Consider the following 19,556-nt stretch of genomic DNA (forward strand, 5'->3'; position numbering starts at 1 on the left):
GGGGAGATCGATTTATTAGAGCCCCTTTTTTTAATCTCATCATTGTAAATTTGTTTCTTCAGCCTGTATTTTATTAGTGGGCTTTATCAATGTCTGTATAATCACACCTGTGTTTAATTGCTGTAAAACTAAGCCTAAACTAAACTATACTAAACATAATGAAACATGGAAACCACAAACCAATTACATCGTCAAATGTGGACTTAAACACAATTCTATTTAATACATACTGACCTCTAAAAAGTATTACAATCACTTTTACTGCCTGAGATTATTTTGACTATTCAGTGCCTGATGCTGATACTTTTATGAACTAGACTCAAGATGTGGGACATTTTCAAATTAAGGTCTGTGCAGCCATTATGACAGATTAATCAATTTCACATGGTGCAAGAAATCATTTAGGTAAAAAGAGCTGAGAATTCCAGTGGAAAATGAAGCAACAGATGCTGAACCACTCCAAGACAGAGCCTGCCAACCGAGGGTTTAGCAGAATGATTCCCTGGCCCTTTTTTTCCCCTGGTCTTTCAAGGAAAATAAAATCTCCCCTTGGCCGCAGATTAAGCGTAGATGGAGGGGGCTCAACCTTGCTGATGCCTTTTCATCATAATTTATGCTCCATCTGCCTGCTCAATCAGCACCTCAGAGACACCCAGCTCTATTTGTCCACAGAGCCATCACTCCTAATGGATATCGCAGCACCTTTCGATGGCTTCCATTCGCACAAGCACAGACATGCACACCTATCCCACCCATCCTGCGTTAACGCCGCTTCGCTCCTCACCTGGCTTCACCCTGACCTATTCTCCAGTACTGTAGATACAAAAGGAATCAGATGGCGCTGTATTCCTCAAGACACAGATACATGTCCGATAGCGGTTCCAAAGGGAAGACATTAACTTGCGAGGAGGTTTTCTTTCTCCCTTTGGTGATCTAAGGTTTCGACACTACAGCCCGTTTGGACGGCGTTCTGTTGATATTCACAAGAGGAAGCGTGTTTTTAGTGGAGCAAACATCAGTGGAATCCTACGGCACTTCGCTTCCTCCCTCGCTTTGCTGAACTTGCAACCTGAAGTCAAATGTTTATACGTCAAACAATTTGGCTGAACAATCTTTTGTATTATTCAAGTGCATGTGTGATGTTGTACTATTCAGTGAAACGTTTCAACATTATGGTGAAAGAAAAAAAAAAAAAAAAAAGGATATTTCAAATTGTGATAATGCAATCCTTTGGGGTTTTGGGGTTTTGCAGAATTATGTCTTACAACAATAAAATCTCTCAGAAACTATTTGGATAAAAGCTGGTTTGACAGCAAAACATCCACACATTAGAGCAAAATGAGACAAGGATCAAACACAGAGGATCAGATTAAGTTCAAGAATAAGTTGAAGAGTTTTGTTTTACAATTGCATGTCTATGATTTGACAAATATTAAACTTACACTTACAAAATGATTAATCACATATTAATATCTTGATTGTTTAAAGGGACACAATGTAAATCAATTTCTCACTGCCTGCACCAAACTGAGCTCAAATCTGAAAGATTTAACCTATGACTGACAAATGGCTTTTTTTGTTTTCTAAATATAGTAATGCCATATAGATCCCCCACACCACCACCATCACACATGTTCACTTGCTGAAAAGTAATGAAAATATCAGATCTGTGCTCTCCAAGTTCAAGCTCAGCAAGATCAACTGATAGGAGGCCTGTAATGATTGTTCAAAGCAGAAAGAGTCTTAGACAGCAAGAATGCCGGAGCTTTTTCAGCCTTTCCACACATTTCTCCCAGAAGACATCAATGCTATGGATTTATGGCAGTTAGCAATAGTTGTTCCATCGTACCACAGCTACACACTTGAAACTACCCAGAACCTCTTTGTGTTTTCCGTTTTTGGAAAAGTTGCCCATTTTCTGTTACGTCTCTAAGTAGGACTTTACAGACTCAGAGGGATATTTGCCTTTTTGACTGTGGACTGTTTCGTCTGTCTTCTGACAAACCAAATTTTACAACCTTAGCCCTTGGCCTGTACAGCCGCATGCCACGCCAGTGCCTTTATAAAAATGTGCGTGTGTGTAAGTGTGATTTTGTGTGTGTGTGTGTGTGTGTGTGTGTGTGTGTGCGTGTGCGTGTGTGTGCGTGTGCGTGCGCCGTTTGGACCACTTGTTTGTTGAGTTATTTACGTTTAATCATGTCCCTCCTATTTTTGAGAAATTACAGCTGTGGAGGCATAAAGCGTAAAACTAATAATTTATTAGTTGGACAGGGTTCAGTCTCTTTAACTGCGATGAAGAAAGCGTACACAATGTCCCCAGAACTACGCCTGTCCATGCCAGGTGCTCAACTATGTATGAAATCATGAAAGAGATGATTAATGGATCACAGTCTGATAAAGGGAGCAGAAAAACAAATAAAAACTAGTATTAACAAACTTGCTTTTAACTTTTTATTTTATAACTGTCATTTAGATTTTTTGTTTTCAGACACTACAGATTCCAACAACAATAATAAATATTACTAGCCTATTTTTGTATTATTATTAGGCTATAATTATTATCATTAGCATTATCATTATTATTATTATTATGTGCAAATAGGATTAACTAAGACTAACTTTGATCAATGGGACCCTTTAACAGAGCACAGATGCATTGATCAAGGGGGATGACATCATGCAGAAGACCACCAACCAGGTTCCAAATCCTGCCTGTTTTACAAGCACATCTCTGTTGTAGCTCAGTGTGTTCTTAATGTACTATCAGCACAGCGCAGATTAACGCCAGTATCCCTTTCCCTTTGATCCTCCGCCCTTTGACTCACGCACACATGCGGCTCTTCTCTCTAGTCGTTGTCAGATGTGGAACAGCGCGCGACACCTGATACAGCGCGGCCCCGGCGATCTCGAGACAACTCGCACTCACTAATGACTAAACATGGCGTCGTCCGCTGAGTCCCTCCGCGGCTGTGGAACGTCTCACCGAATGACGTCATGGGGCTTTAGCTGCGAGAGGACGTGAGATGAGAGGGAGGAGGACCATGTATGGGGCTTCAGCAGGAACGGGAGGCACCTGCAAAGAGTCATGGGACGGCCTGCTTGGGGCCCCGCGACGGAGACTTATGGACGCTGTCACCGCTCCAGGGCCGTGTCCTTACTGTCACACCGCATGATGGAGCCCAGAGAGAGGCTTTATAATGGGGCTGTCTATCTCACCGACAAGCTCGCTCAGGCCCGCCGTTCGCTGTTCCTTTTGGCTTAAGTCGAGTGTGTGAGGGGGGGGAAAGGAAAAGTACAGGAAGGTTTTAGAAATGGACAAATAAATAACCAGTAGGCTAAAAATATCATACTTAGCCTATGATAGATAGATAGATGGATGAAATATTTCAAAGGAAAATAATTGCTAGTTTGAGAAAAGCACATTCTTCAGGGCCATTAGCTTGTAATGGAAAAAAAAGTAAAATTATGATACAGGAAGATTTGAGAAATTAACAAATAAATAGCCAGTAAAAAATATCATAGTTGTCATAGATAGATAGATAGATAGATAGATAGATAGATAGTGAAGACACATTTCAAAGGAAAACAGTTTCTTTAGTTTGAGAAAAACACACTCTTTAGCTCAGTCATATTAGCCCTTAGCAATTTTAACTCAGCATTTTACTATACAACTATACGACTTCATAGCATAATGCTGAAGAGTGAAATCACCATAATATCATATGCCACAAAGTTCAAAGACGTAGCAGTTGTTTGATGAAGAAAGCACATTTAACGAAGCCTATTCATCAATCAGGCATCTGCTTCTGCCCAGTTGTGCGGTCAGAAGGAATCTGCGGCATGTGGAGTGTGGTTTAAGGAGTGCTGGAAGCAGCCACCTCTTCGCTCTTGCTCAACAACACAATGCCTCCGACTCCCTGAAGGAGCCAACTTGACTCCTTGGGATGGCTGCTTGAAACCCATGGAGACATCGAGAGTCCATGGCATTCTCTTTTAATTAATCAGGGTGAGGTGAGATCAAACAGCCAGCACCACTCCCACGACTGGGTGGGGGGAAATAAGCGAGCTGGGGAATTTAGGCATTGTTGGGATATTAGAACAGACATCAGGAGAAAGAGAGAATGTTTGTTTCCTTTGCTTGTGATTGTGTTTTTTCATTTGGAGTTTTAATAAAGTGATAAGTGATGATAACCAAAGACATGCATATCTGGGTCCTGCCCTCTCTTTGTAATTGGAGGGGTTTATTAGTCCAGATGCATGCATTTAAAGCTTGGGAATCTGCAGCGCAGTCCGTGAATTTCAACACCTGCGTTCCACTCCCTCATAAAAACCACTTTGTTTCATTCCCAGGGATGACTTAAGGGCATGTTAGACTCTATCGCATCCCCGTAGACTCGGACCGCAGGTTTCACCGGCTTCGCTGACATCCAAAAGTCATCTGTGTTTATCGAGGGATCACCGTCGTCATGGATTCGCCGGAATTCGGAGGACTTTGGGATGACCTCACGATTGCGGTCGAGACAAATGGGGAAAAGGCCCAAAGTAGTTGAACGCAATGGCTGATTACATAATACTTTATCAAGGAGCTGTTGATTGAATATGTCACACTGTAGCCTCAACTGACTTTCTTCCTGTTTACAGAATACGGTTGCAGTGAGAAATGCTTTAAGTCCTTGAATGTTTGAACTGTTGTAAAGCAATCCCACCTCTCCATGCAATGATCTTTAAAACTATGAACCAATGTAATAAATGTTAAAAGCAGTCAATCCACATTCCCTGTACAACAAAATTTAAAGCTGAGAGTAAAAATCACCACTGATCGCCACCAGATTTTAACCAGAATACATTTAACACTTTTAGATAGTTTTGAACACCCGCCCGAGAGTCATATCAGTTCTATTGTAATTCTCACTAATAGCTCTATTGTAGTTCTCAGATCTAATAATTGTCATTGAAAAATAAACACGTACTGACACTGGAAAACATGCTGCATGAACAATTATTTCCTGTCTGTGTGCTGTTCGTCTACAGCCAACAAAACAAATCTGGGTATATCCAACATTTACTGAACTTTCACTGTATGTCACGTACTACATTAACACCCGTACAATTTTTTTCCTTTAAGGCTGAGGATGTATGTGCCTCCATTCCTCTTATATCAGGAGACTTATGTGCCCGAGATGTATACTAAAACTTTAAATGAAAAACCTGTTGACACGTCCACGGGGACAAGAGGAGAGCTAGTGGGACTGCAGCTCTCTCTTTGGCTCAGCTGGACCAATAGCAAACGGGCTGCCATGAGGTGTTTAATGGCTGTGTGAAGTTCCCACAGGGGATGGCTGCTGGGAACATGGATGAATCCGGCCCCCTTGCTCCCTCCTGCTCTACAAACACAGCTCGAGCCCAGTGATGGATGAAACAGGCCGGAGCCTACCCCGGCCTTATTTATGGGACCAGAAAGCTCTCTCCGTCTGTCCGCACACGGCCCAGTGAATGCCATTACATTGCGGGGAGAAAGAGGAAAAAAAAAAAAAAAAGACATCTGACATTGAGATGAACTACATGCTTGTAACAGTTCTTCTGGAAATGGGAAGTGATTGCAGTTTGTAATATGGACATTCCAGAGGTGGAAGTGAGGCAGACCACCAGAACTATCCTGAAGTAGTCTGCTCTTCCAATCATGTTCATCATCATCATCCATGGGTTGCTGATCCAGAACGCTGGAAGGGCCATTGACCTGCCCCCTTCTCTGCAGCCGCCCTGGCTGGGTATTTGGCTGGTGGGAAGGGGTCCATGGAACGGCTGGAAGCTTCCGTGTTTCTATTTGTGCATATTTATGTGCGTGTGTTTTTGTGCGTCACTGTGTGTGTGTGTGTAAATATGTATATGTGTGCATGCATGCGTGGGTGGTTTGGTGGTCCTGGGTGGGCCATCGGTGCCTCAGACTGTGACCTGAGCCAGTTCAGATCTGAAGTCTGCTCACGGAGCCTGGTGGGGTTCTGGACTGTTGGCCACAGCAGGGCTTTACAATGGGGTCTGCATTTTTAAGAGTCTAGTTACTTTTAAGGACTACACAACAATGTGCACAAGTGGTTCCCCACTCCTGGAATTCTTTTCATGCAGAGCAAAAAGTTTTGTTTTTGAGGCTGTGGGCAGTAAGATTATGAAACACTTCAACATAATGAGAAAAGTATGATTGGAATTGTAAATACTGCACTTGCTTTGGTGGTTCTTTGGTCTCAGTTCAAAAATTCTATCAGTGTTTCATCACTGTCCAGATAGAGAATGGCTCTGAACTAGGCACAGAAAACATTATTTACATCGTAGAGATTGGAGGGAAAACACAGTGTTTGTACTGGATGATTAACTGTTAACACAACAGAAATCAGGTTTTATTTGAAGGATATATCTCTGAATGTGCTTCACTCTGCCAAGTTGCTGCAAAATATGATCAATCACGTCATAAAAACCTCATCCCCGATGATGCAGCCATTTATCAAGAAGGTACTTGGCCTCAATGGGTGTCTTGCAGTCATATTTCATTTGCTGTTGAGCAACATTATTCAAATGAGTTGGAAAAAAACATGATTTCTGTATGCAAAATTATGCAAAGATGTGCAGATTTCCCTCCAAAGTCAATGCTACGCCGTGGGGTTTTTAAAGTACTGCCTTTTGACATTCAATGATTGAGGCACCATACACAGTAGCCTGCGATGGTTTTGGTTTTGTAATGCAGTTAATTATCCATATTCTTCTAGGTCTCCTGTCCACAATAAGGCCCAGAGGCATCTGCTGATGGAATCATCTCTTTCCCCAGCCATCCATCCATCCCTCCTCAGTGGAGGTATAAAACATACAGTTTGCCCCTTGTTCCTTCCCATCTGGGTCAGATATGCCGACTAAGGGAGCCATCTCGCCACACAATGATAACAATATGAAATGAACCAAGGCCTCTCCAAGCGCCAATGAAATTCAGGCATGTGAATTTGGCTGAGGGAGGGAGAGAGAGATCCTTCCTGTCAGTATGTTTGTTAAAAAGATAGCAGCAGATCATTTTATATGCCAAGAAAACAAATGGAGAGGAGGAACGTTGTCTCTGGTATGTAATACATCAATATAAACAAACAACAGAAAAGTTGTATATTGGTCTATGGTTTCTGAGCCCTGTCCCAAGCTTCTACCAGTCTTGGTGAGGATTTGGAGATGGTGCAAAGCCCTAATGTTTACAAAATGGAAAAGTTCTCCTTGGATAGACAGATGGTAGACTGTGAGTCATAAAAAGACAAACTTTCTCACAGAACCATTTTATGAACAATTAGCCTTAGCTGTCATAACAGAGGTAATCCTCTCCACGCCCCAGCGTCAGCCTGCTGCTCTCACTCCACCATTACACCGAACAGGCCTTTCTGTGAGAATGAGGCGTTGGATATTCATGCCCAGCTATCCATCATGACATTGTTTGTCAAGTAGAGAGAGGTCTGTCTCAGAGGGATACGATAATCTGAGCCCACATCACCAAACTTTCTGGGAAAAGATGGAACATCTAGGCAAAATATTCCAAAATATTATTATTACAGCGCTATAAGGCGCCTCGACTGACCCAACCCGAATCATTTGTTTCACTCCAACGAGGAGATGCAGTGACCCTCTGTGATGCTATGTTGTAATTCTCACCACAGAGAAACAATGTCCTTTCAGGGACTCTCTTGTAGCTTTGCAACCTGGGTCAAGAACGGGACATTGAATTAGGCACACAGTTCCAGAGGCTCTTTGTCATCTGATAAGGGCAGGAGAGCTCAATTGATCCTGATCTTAAACTTTCCTAAGCCGGGGAGATTGTGGAGATACGGGCCTTAGCTTTTCCTGGGCTGCGCACCCAGGGCCACACGGCGAGGAAGCAATTTCCACTGCACTTTGGACTGATTGCGTTGAGTTGGTCCAAGGGGGGTCAGAAAAAAGCAAAAAAAAGAAACTGATGTCTGATTAATCAGCAACAGGCCTCAAAAATAAAGCAGCTTCCATCTGGGACATAGTCAGAATGTACCGCCTGTGTATGTTTGTGTGTGTGTGTGTGTGTGTGTGTGTATGTATGTTTATGTATTACTAGAATATTATCAAGTTCAGGGTGAAAGAGACAGGGGTGTAATGCTACCCAGCAGTGCCCTAAAATAACCTCCCCAGCTGAGGAAGTATGATACAAACATACAAACAAGCACAAAGGCACCGGCCTGTCTGTGGAAGTGGCCATAAACCCTTCAGGGAAAAAAACCCTCCAGTTTGTTGTTCTGGGAAGCCGAATACGCCACTGTTTACTTCTCAATCCGGCAGAGTCTATTTTGCAATGCCAGCGAGCTGAGCATGGTGTCTGTGGTTTTTCTGAGATACGCTACACTAGATACGCTATCCTCCCTCAAGGGAGTTCAGAGCCAGGCACTTTACTGAGACGCACGGGAAGCAAGGGGGCTGCTAAGCTAGTGTGCCGAGCGGTGAGATAATGCCACAGAGATTTATTTAAGTCCAAAAGGACAAAGATCCTGTCGTCATCAGCGAGCTCCTGTCCAGAGAGCTTTGTCATGATCAGAATCAGCTGCTATTCCCCCCAAAAATGTATGAGAGAAGCAGGGGAGTGGAAAGGGATAGATCACCACAGTCATGGTTTGGTTGATACCACCGCATTAATACAATCAATAACACTGTGGTGGGCAATGATGACATCAAGGGAATTGATTTGCTTCACTCTTCACAGTCTGTTTCTTCATGTTGAAATGTGAGGGGAGGTTTTGGTTAGAAACTGCCTACTGTCATAAATTTATTTCTCATGGACTGTATAATCCCTTACATGCCATGTCTACCACCCACTCAAATACTTGACTCCTGTTTCAAAAATTATCCCACCAGATTTAATTGTTTCTGTGTGCTCTTAAGGAAAGCAAGCTTTAACGATCTCTGTTCTTATTTTATTATTTCAAAAATGCCTGCTGAATTCACTTGACTTATTGAAAACATGCCCGGGCTCAAGTGCTTTGGGTGACCACCAGCTTTGTGTGTGTGTGTGCGTGCATGCGTGTGTGTGTGTATGTGGGTGTATGGGTGTGTTTGTGTGTCTGTGCGTGCATGTTACGCCTGCGTGCCAGTGTGTCTGTATGTGTGGACATGTACCATGTGCAGCTAAAATTGAAAAGACAACTTTGTCCATTACCCAATAAATGGATCCAGTCAGGTTTGCTTAGCCACCATCTGGAGATGACATGGCTGCTGATAGGAACCCCTGAATGCCACTGAGCAAAACAGACATATTTTAGAGATGATGAGACACAGCAATTATTGTGAAGCCATTTTTCCTTTCAGCATGGGAGGGAGTGCTGGGTTGGGCCTGACAGCATGACCAGACCTGGGTCAATGTTTTTGGATAATGAACTGTTGACAATGAAGAGTGAATAGAATCCATTCATTTTATGTAAAATGTATGTAAAAACCCATTGTATGATTTCAGAAATGCAAGGACGTCAGTTGGAAAATAAAAAATATTTCCTTGATTGCTTAAAGACTACTTTTGGAGATATGTGGTTTTTATCTGTCAGCAGCAAATTTTCAAACAATTCTTAATTTCTCCTTTTTTTAACCTGCTTTGAGCACCAGATGAGTGGGGTTTACCACATCAGGACAATTCACATGATGTCAGGTAAATTGTCATTTAAAAATTTAAACAAACTATCAAATGCCGTAATACTTCACTGTGATTGTCTAAAGTTCTGTCATTCATTGTTTTATCCTATATGGCAAATCATCTTGTACTCCAACAGGATTTAATCAAACACTGAGACTTATTTGCAAATACTATTTGACCCAGGTTTGTATAAAATGTAACTGATTCTAGAGTCTGCTTAGGTCATTTGCACTGCAGGCGGCCCTTTGTACTCAGATGGCAGGAGGGAATATCTCTGCTGTACATTACTTTACGGAGATTAGCTGTTTCACTGTTATACATGTGTGAAACAAGAGTTTACAGCATGTCAAGTATGTACAGACAGCTTTAATTGCTTGTGTGTGTAGAGTAATTGACCTTGCCTATTTCAACCTCTCTGAGTCCTCAAGTTCACTGACCTCAAGCAAACTGTTGAATGACATGGCAAGTTGTGAAAAGTCATGTAGCTGTGATACCACACATGCTAGGTTGGCCTTATACCTGCTCCCCTCACACACACACACACACACACACACACACACACACACACACACACATACACACACACCATAGAGTCCTTCAGTGGTTACACCAGACAAATCTCTTTCTCTTGTCTGTTAGAGTTGGACACATTGTATCTTTTGCTCTAATCGGGCGCCAAAACCAAAGCTAACACCCAGCTGATGTGGTCTTTGTATGGCAATGACTGTTACCTCAAAAATCCACACAAACAACACTCAGACTGCTCAGTACCTCTGCCATCTCTGAATGGAGTTAAGTTATTTGTTAAAACAGGCGAGCGAATTAATATTTTCATTTGATGTTTCTCCATGATGCAATGTGCATACGGTGACAATTAAGCAGAGAAAATGCATTCTACCCGCTGAACTTTTGGTTTTGCTGTGGTTGTTTAGAATTGTTTGTTGACAGTCCTGTTTCCTATCCACCGCACCTCCTGTTGTCCTGTGCACATATGGTTGGCTCCCCTCCCTACATGCCTGGCCTCGGCTGAGAGACTGAGGCTTACATGGCTCAGTGGAGGTCCTTGACCCGTATGCCGCTACCGTCCATCTCTGGAAAAGTGTCACACACTTCTAAATCTTCTTACTCACGTGGAGATTGCCTGCGCTATCATGTACCCACTTAGCCCAACGTAGCACAGTTGCTAACAACGCAAATCACTTACTAGCATGCGTTCTGGATGCTGAAGTTAACATGGGAGGACATCTTTGGTCTCGCCTCTGTCCTGACCCCGGCTTATCCTTTCCCTGTTGAGAATTACTCTCTCAGCCTGCAGGAAACACTATCCACCTCCCATTGCCTGCATCCGTGAAAAGAACACAAAATTAGTTAAACTTGTGCTTTCCACGTTCCTCATTCTTCTAGGCGGCCAGACGTCTCTTCTGGTTTCCATTTGTTTTAAGCTATTAGTGCTTATGACCTGATAAGGGAGTGGCTGGTGGAGCACAAACATCCGTCTCCGAATACATCCGTCATAGTCCATATGTGTTTGACTGGAGCAATAATATCCGCTCCTGGAAAACTTTGACTGGGGGACCGGGAGGTGAAACTACTGGGGTGTATAGCAGCATCTTGACTTTATGTAATCCTTGACCAGGGTCTGAATATTATGTGTTGCATTAACAGTCTTCTAGTGCTCAGTAAATATATTCCCTCTCAATAAATGTCTTGGATAGCCAGCAAGGTTGTTAAGCAATTGCACAGGCAGCTGACCAGAAACGTAATACATTAAAACTGTTATAGAGGTTTGTTTCTTGGCCGATTTGTTTGAGCAAAAGTGCTTCACATGCTATGACTGTCTCCTCAAGTTAATTTCCACTGGTGCATTTGTGGTCAACAGAAGAGACTTGCTTGCTTTTGTAACATGGAGATCACTGGCAGAAATGTGTATCAGTCGAGAATCTCTTTATTTGCAGATGATACACAATCTATTTTATTTGACTGTTTCATTTGCATCTGGCAAGACATCAGTTAAGTCTGTGTTGACAGTGCCTAAGCTATTCAAGTGGTTGCCTTCTAGAAAACTTTCTGGCAGGGGGGCTAGACAATAAGCCTGTGCTGCACAAAGCTGAAATGGGATATTTTGCTATTCCATTATGTGAGTTCAAAGGAAGAAACAAGACCTAAACACACATTTGTGAGCACAGTGTCTTAACATTTATGTGCATCTTCTTCAGTCAGGATTTAAAGTGAAGAAGTGGCGAGATGGAAACGGGGGTCAAGGTGATTAGCGCAGTGCGCTGAGAGCCTGAGTCAAGAGAGTACTTTGTTGGGAAACAGATTAGCTTAAGAAATTGACAGTTGAAAGATCAGCTTAATGCAGAGTCTACAGAGAACTCAGAGTCCATTCAACCAGATGAGCACAATATACATCTTTCACTACAGTGCAAACATATCGTTCTCCCACATTTGGACAAAGGAAGTCAGCCATCATTTATAGTGGTTACAAAGCCACGTCAGTTCTATAAATATTCCATATAGCGGCCATGAGTCAAGCAGGAACTGTTCGTGAACTCTCTGCATTGTGTGTACCTAATCGGAGCCTGTCTCATACACTTGTAATAGAGTGGGCACCCTCAGGGACTTCTGCACCTGGTGTTAAAAACCTCATTGATGGCACTCACATGGGAGCCAGGTTGAAGTGTCGTCGACTTGTTACATTGTTGAGAATGGATCACGTCTGACTTCTTGTGCACCTTATAGTACTCCCCGAGCCCGTGAGGGTCACCGGCAGGTCGCTGTGGAGTAATGACCTGTACGCACACAGTAACGCAGGGCAGATGCTTTGTCAGCATCAATATATTTAGGTACTGCTCATGTACTGCACTTAAGGATGTGTTCTTGAATTACTTGGGAAACTTGTTCCACGCAAGTTGCTTGAGTAAAAGCATGGCATGTCTGTTCTCTCTTGGAAAACACGGCTTGAAAATGACTTAATGATTGAACATTATGGATGATGTAGTGAAACTTAATACCAATTGTTAGCCATTGGCACAGCTAAAGACAGGCTCCCAGTCACAGGAGTGCAGTTGCCACAGGGCTTTTCTGTTTTGTGTTTACACTAAGTTTATTTAGCTCTCTGAGGAGCTCTCGTCAGTGCAGTATGCCCCAGTTGTGGTGATTAAAAATTGCGTTTGCCGATAAAACTCATCATAAACACCTCATTTAGCTGGGTACATTTTCAGTGTCTGGCTTGCATAACTCGTATTTGTCTGCAAGTCCAAAGTTTCAGTGAGTACTGGTAGTACTGTAGGCAAGTGCGCTCCAGATATAAGCACCCACAGAGCTATGAGATAAAGCGAGGAGGGATGCGTTTTGAACTCTAAAACTCTCTATAAGTATGTAGCTGAAAGCCTTGAGGGAAGAGAGGCAGATAGGAATGATGTCAAATGATGGCTGTGGCTCACATCCACCCCCGCGAACAAAGAAATGTTAGTGTTGTGACTGAGCAGAGAAGATCTCAAGAGTGAATTCCTTTGTGCAAATTCCTCTTCCTTTCCATTTGTGAAGCTATAGACAGACATTCCAAAGTGCAGCAAAAACCTCAACTTCCTAATTGCTTGTGTTTGTTTTCACAGACACATTAAGAGATTTGCCAAGTGTACAGGTACAGACGGGAAAGGCCTAAGTCAAAGCAACACATTCAAAGAAGAATGATAACAAATAAGCCAGTCCTTTCAAATATATCTGCCTTTACTTTATTCATGTACTGTACAGTATTTCATTTCCAAAGTCTCTATCATACTATATGACAATAATGGCTATCATTTACTACAAAAGGTTGCATAAATAATTTAAATGTTGAAATAAAAAATAAATATGCAGTTCATTCTTTGTAACAGTTCCTCTTTGTGTCTGTAGGAAATCCCTCTTTTTAATACCCTGTCATGAGAGGGTACCACTGCAAAAGACCACACAGGTACGATATGTACAATCAGGCTATACATGGCAACTCTCTGCTTACATGACAAAATCCCTTCCAGTTGCTATTTCAAACATACAATTGAAAAAGAAGCAAACATTGTCAGTACAGTTTAGAAAACCGAAATCAGGAAGCAATATGAGCGAAAACAACGGAATGCTGACAATATGCGGAAACGTTCTGAGTATTCTTCATGAAGCGCAGGCCCGTCTGCGGCAATGCTGAGAGAGAGGAGGCTGTGTTGTTGTCAGCACTGAAAGACTGGGTATCGCAACTACCTCTTCCAGCCTGCATCCTGCCGGATTTCAGCAGTAAATACAATGATTCAAATTTAAATAATGATTTAATTTTGTTATTTTTATTCCTATCTTTCCTGTCTGAGCTATTCCGAGAACAGGGGCAGAGAGGAGTGGAGGCGTCATCAAATACCGTAAGCTAACACAACCGATGGATTTTGGCTATGGCTAGTTGATCGCTGTTCTATTTTGCTTGTTACAAATGATTTCCAGTGTGGGTGTGCTGGAGAATGCTTTGCCCCCAGGTAACGAAGCAGCCAGGCACAATTCTCTGAAGCCTCCTACACACATGTGGACTGTTTTTTGTGTGTGATTCCAGCAAACAGGAACTGGCTATGTCGAGAGGAAATGGCTTTTTATGACTCAAATCCTAAACACAGGAATGGGCTCATTTAGCAATTAAGAGGAGTCACAGGAATGCCCAGTGCCCCCTTGGTGTTGGAGTGCTGACACAACTGTTCGCTCTCCCTTTCCCTCTCTCTTTCTCTCTCTCTCTCTCTCTCCACCTCTTTCTCTCTCCTCACTCTCTCCATCAGGCCATGGGAAAAGCCCTACTCTAACGGACAGGCCTGGTTGGGGCTGCTGCAGCTTGGAGAGCGCCGGGGGGGGGCTGTCCTGATGAGTGAGGCCTTCGCTGGGCTGTCAGAGGGCTGCCTGGACCGGGGCAGGGGCCAGGGCCTCTCAGAGCCTGTCAGCATCCCACCTCCAGAGCCCACAGAGCTGCCACCATCTCCTCTACACACAGCCGGAGGGAGATGGATTACAACCAGTTTGGAGCAAAGATACACCTTTTCACCTTTAAACAGAGCTGCGGTGTGGTGCGGTGCGCTTGTGCATCCGCCGGATGTTTGAACAGGTGGGTTTGAAGCCTTGGAGGACTTTCTTATTGTGCTCAAATGAAATCTGTTGAGACAGAGCCAAGCCCAGGGAGGTTCTGAGCTGTCGGGCGATCATATACTCACGTCATATTATCCAAGAGCTACTTCTCCTGACCAGTCACATGGCAAGCCCTGGCATAGTCGGTCCACTCATTTGGTCATGCAAATAAACAAAGTTCACAAATATGCTGACAACTGGCTGAAAAACAAACAAGGATAGTGCCTGTATGGTGATCACGACTTAAAATCAGCCCAACAATTAGCTTATGAATTCGCTCTCTTTGAAATTTCTCTTGCATCTCCTCCCCATTTGAAGGAGACATGTTGGTTGGTATGTTGTGTAACATGTGCGTGTGTATGAGCGAGTGTGCTTTGGTCTCTGTCCTTGTGTGGAGGAAACTGTCGAGTGGCCTCAGTACGAGTTGCCCATGAGCGTCGTGTTGTTCTTGTTCCGGCCCTGGGACAAGCGGCCGTGCTTCTTGTTGCGCCGCGGCCTCGGCACCTCCTTGGCCTCTGACTGGTTGTGGTGGCGGCTGTAGCGCTTGCACTTGCAGGAGGTGACCACACGGATTTTGTAAGTCCGATTGTTGCCGCTAGGACACTGCAGCTGGACCCTCTGCGTCCGGGAGTGGGCCGGGATGCAGCGGTAGTCCGAGGCGCTGCTCCTCCACCATTTGCCGCGGACGATTGAGTTTGGCAGGAGGTGCGCGGGCATGCACTGGCCCGAGCACACCAGCTCCTTGACGGGCTTGGCGCTGCGGCAGGATCCGTCGGTGATGTAACGGGTGGAACGCAGCTCCCTGCAGCTCAGCTCAGAGGCACCTGGGTTGAAGAGCAGGATATCACAGTTACACTCATGGCTTCGGCCCAAAACAAACACTTTGAAGTCCTGCAAACTGGAACGGACCATCTTCAGTTTAACTTCTTTAGAACAGCTGCATCTAATTTTGTTATCTGCTAATTTCTCTAAGTCTGTGTTCGTGTCGACACGGCCTCACGTACGCATTGTGCATGCTGTTATTCGATTAAATGATATTAGATATTCAGAGTCGGTGGAAAACATGACACAAGCCAGATTCAAAATGTACCATGACGCAGTGGCATCTTGATTCTGACACACACTATAGCATAAGCAGACTAAAATGCATTTTTATAAATTCAACATAATTTCAATATTTGTACATGCAGTTAAGTTTTAAGCCTGTGAGACCAGATCAGATTTACTGAATTTGATTCATGGTCTGATCATTAGCTGACGATGGGGCTTGACAAAGAATTCCAGCTGGCAGTAATCAGCTGATAGCAAATCCAGACCAGAGGGCCATTAAACAGCTCAATCAAACCTAATGGAGGTTTGAGTCGGAACAAAAGTTGGCATACAGAGTTGGCCCTCAGGAAATGTATGTGGCGATGGAAGAGTAAATAGCTGTCTGGTTATTTTAAGGCAGTAATGCAAGTGTACAATTTTGAACAAACTGGACATATGCCAAACTGGTTTTCGAGAGACCTTATTCAGCATGTAATCCTATATTTTAGCCACAGCTTTTTAACAGTCATATGCATGAGTTATTGTCCCATTTTTACAAGCAGTGTGTAAAAAGGGGCAAAGGAACTGTCGGTTAAGAAATGATACACTCAGAGAGGGATCTGTTTTCCTCTGTGGCTTTCTTTGCAAAAAGGGCTGAACAAAGGATTTATGTGAGATGACTTCCTTTTTTTTTCTCTCCATGAGAACCTGATCTAGTGTTATTCTGTGGCCACGGCAGAGGGGCTGGACCACAGTATACAATGTCTACAGCGCGTATTCGGCAGCGGTTTTCATCAATTACCGCAGTACCCTAAGAAGTCAGGTTGCCTTGTTCTCTGAGCCGTTAACATGAATGCCTTGGTGCGCGCTTGTGATCCTACATATAAGGCTTGAATCCAGTCACACTCTCTCTTCTCCCCTACATCGACTGTTCTTCTCTGCACTGTCAGCCTGAAAAAAAACTCTAAAAAAAAAAAAAGGATCTCACTGCACTGTAGTTCCGTGAGCTGTGCCTTCCTTCTCCCGCTGCACTGGGAGACGAGCCTTGGGAGAGGGCTGGAAGGAGGCCAGGTAGTGGTCAAAGCCTCTGCCCTGACCCCACAGGGACCATGAGAAGCCATCGCCACAACACACTTATCCAAGAAAATAATCCAGGAGATTTCTGTGTGAAACTCGGTGGATATTGCTGCTTATCCGCTATGAGAGATGAAGAGATGTGTTTTTCCAACCCCATTTTGGAGACTTAGCGCTGTTTGTGAAGACTGGAAATTGTTATGTAAAGCTTGCTCCTATTTAATGTGTAGATTTGTTGCTTTATGTATGATTTCCCACTCCCAGCACCTGCAGAGGTAACCTCCCCAATATACAGGGGGGAAAAAATCACTCACAGTAACCCATCTTGACTTGCTAACTGCCCTAGTCAACTGTTGTTATCCTAATCTAATCAATCATTTTGTTGTCTGATCTCTGATTTGAGCGGTCATGATTAAATGAAGGCTGTGAAAACTGTGGGAATATCGCACCACCCATCTTGAATTCATGAAGCAAGCAGGGGATTATTCTTCGAGCACGGGCCAATCAGAATATACTGTTCAACCTTTACTAGCCACAGGTGGGAATCATTCTCAAAGCCAGTGTTGCATTTAAAAAGCAATTTCCAAAACCCCCGAAGACATCCCCTGAAGAACAAACTGTGGGGTTTTCTATTTGGGAGACATGTTGTTGCAATCAAATAGTTATGGCGTAAGTAGAGCTTGACTAATAGTATAAAGAGAGAAGGAAATAACCTGGAAGACAATGTGAAAAAGCCCTGATCTCTCTCTAAATGCTCCACTTCAAATTGTGTAGGGAAGAAACCACAAGTATGTGCGTCTGTGCTGCTCTCATCTCAACTTTGGCGTTGCATAAAGCTACAAGAAAACACCCTTCCCACACAGTAGAGCTGTTCTTTATCTGAACATCAATGTAAGGATGAAGTGAAATGAAAACGCCTTCTCTTCTCGCTGCTGATGTGGGTGTTTTAGTCAGATCCACATACTCTTCAATCAATCTGTACAAACTAATAAAATACTTAGGCCTAAATTATGAAAACAAAAATTCTGGGCGAAAAGTAGTCAAATTAAACCAACTGAAACACACAACGAAGGCAAAGCTTGATGCATCATTTACGGTATACATTTCTCAAGTCTCACACAATTAGGCTATGAAGTATTGAATGAAAGGTTATTCTTTTTCTCAGACACACACAGTCAGTAAGACTATCTGAGCGCACGAGCCAACGCCGCAGAAATTCCTCAAACACTGTAATCAGCCTATTTAATCTAAAAAGCGAGAGAAAAAATATATAGGTAGCTACAAATTAATTAAGTTGATAATTTTCAATATTAACCAATGCGCTTATTGATAAATGTCTGTCTGGATTTTTGTCTGGATTTTACTATTATGTCCCACGCACTTGTTCTCTACGTGGTTGCTTGCGATCACGATTCACTGATAGACCGTTTGGACTAAAGTGTCTAAATAGCCTACATCACTTGTAATTAACTGTAATTGTTGGCCTACATTAATATCTACCTCCGGTGATAGTTCCTTCAATTGTGTGCATTTTTGGTTCATTGCAAATTACAAATTACAAAGCCTTCTTCAGGTAGGATTGGCCTGGACAATAATTCAATCAGAATCCATTATGTTCCAAGGGTTGAAAATTGCTCCTGATTTCTACTGTCTACCTATTTCTTTCCAAACACTTACTTAACTTTTAAAAAAATCCATATTTAAAAAGAAGATTTAGCATTTCTTTTTAACCAACTTCAAAACGTGAATACTCACTATAGGTGACTGTGTTTGCTGTTCTCCTTCCACCGTTTTTCGCCCTGTTATTCATTGTGTTGTTATGGTTGTTGTTGTTGTTGTTATTGTTGCCGTTCGACGCCTGCACTGCCTCCTGGGGTGTCCGGGTGTCTTCTGTGTACTCCGGTACGATCTCCGTAGCATCATTTTTTAGTACCTTCCATCCCTTCACAGCGGTGCAGCATCCCTGGAGCAGCAGGAGCACCGAGCTGGAGACGAGGAGCGCCAGAGACACCTGCATGCTTATCGGTCGGCGGCAAAAAAAAAAAACTCTGACAATGATGCCCGCTTGGACAAGTTGGTCAATTCCACCCTTATGCAAGAGGCGCACACTGTATTTAAGCCGACGCAAGTTTCGTCAAGGCTGACAATTAAGCGTTTACGCCAAGTGGGAGGGGTTGAACCTGAGCGCAAAATTTCATTGAGAAACTATAGGGGAAAGGTTTGGATGCGTGCGCAAGGGGGAGAGCGGAGGCGAGGAGAGGAGAGGAGAGGAGAGGAGAGGAGAGGAGAGGAGAGGAGAGCAGAGCAGAGGAGAGGAGAGGAGAGGAGAGCAGAGGAGAGCGCGCCGTGTTAGGAGTGTGTTGAGTGAGACATCGGATCCGGACATCTCACCGTGTTGTTGTTGGAATTAAGTGTGCAATTGCAACTTTCTCCCCCCTCACTGATTCCCGCAGCATTACGTGTCTCAAAAGTATCCAGGCGTTTTTGAAGTAGTTTATTTTGGACTGCTTCTCAGGGCGCAGTGAAGAGATAAAGTTGTTCCACTGCTACATGCGCGCCATACACTCCTCCTAAGAGGTTTAGTTACCCTGCGTGTTTGATATACCGCTGTACACAAGTTAATCATTCATTTCTCTTATTAATTACCCAGCTG

The 19,556-nt window shown here is 43.4% G+C and overlaps 1 protein-coding gene across 1 annotated transcript; it reads right to left on the reverse strand.

The window, feature by feature from the left end:
* Window positions 1-13,397: 13,397 nt before the first annotated feature.
* Window positions 13,398-18,980, reverse strand: sost (sclerostin). Its single transcript, XM_071543221.1, has 2 exons — window positions 18,659-18,980; window positions 13,398-15,624 (listed from the first exon to the last, which is right to left on the reverse strand). The coding sequence occupies exons 1-2, from the start codon at window positions 18,918-18,920 to the stop codon at window positions 15,215-15,217; spliced, it is 672 nt and encodes a 223-aa protein (XP_071399322.1). The 5' UTR covers window positions 18,921-18,980; the 3' UTR covers window positions 13,398-15,214.
* Window positions 18,981-19,556: the final 576 nt, after the last annotated feature.

Source organism: Centroberyx affinis, unplaced genomic scaffold (assembly GCF_046629955.1).
Source record: "Centroberyx affinis isolate AG114_WGS23_722 - 3 ecotype Tasmania unplaced genomic scaffold, CSIRO-AGI_Caff_v1 ptg004273l_1, whole genome shotgun sequence".
NCBI classification, from domain to species: Eukaryota; Metazoa; Chordata; class Actinopteri; order Beryciformes; family Berycidae; genus Centroberyx; species Centroberyx affinis.

Excerpts from the sequence above, each read along its gene's own strand:
- sost (XM_071543221.1), bottom strand. The coding sequence starts at position 18,920 with ATGCAGGTGTCTCTGGCGCTCCTCGTCTCCAGCTCGGTGCTCCTGCTG. Across the intron at positions 15,625-18,658 it reads AGCAAACACAGTCACCTATA|GTGCCTCTGAGCTGAGCTGC; the intron begins GTGAGTATTCAC and ends TCTTCAACCCAG.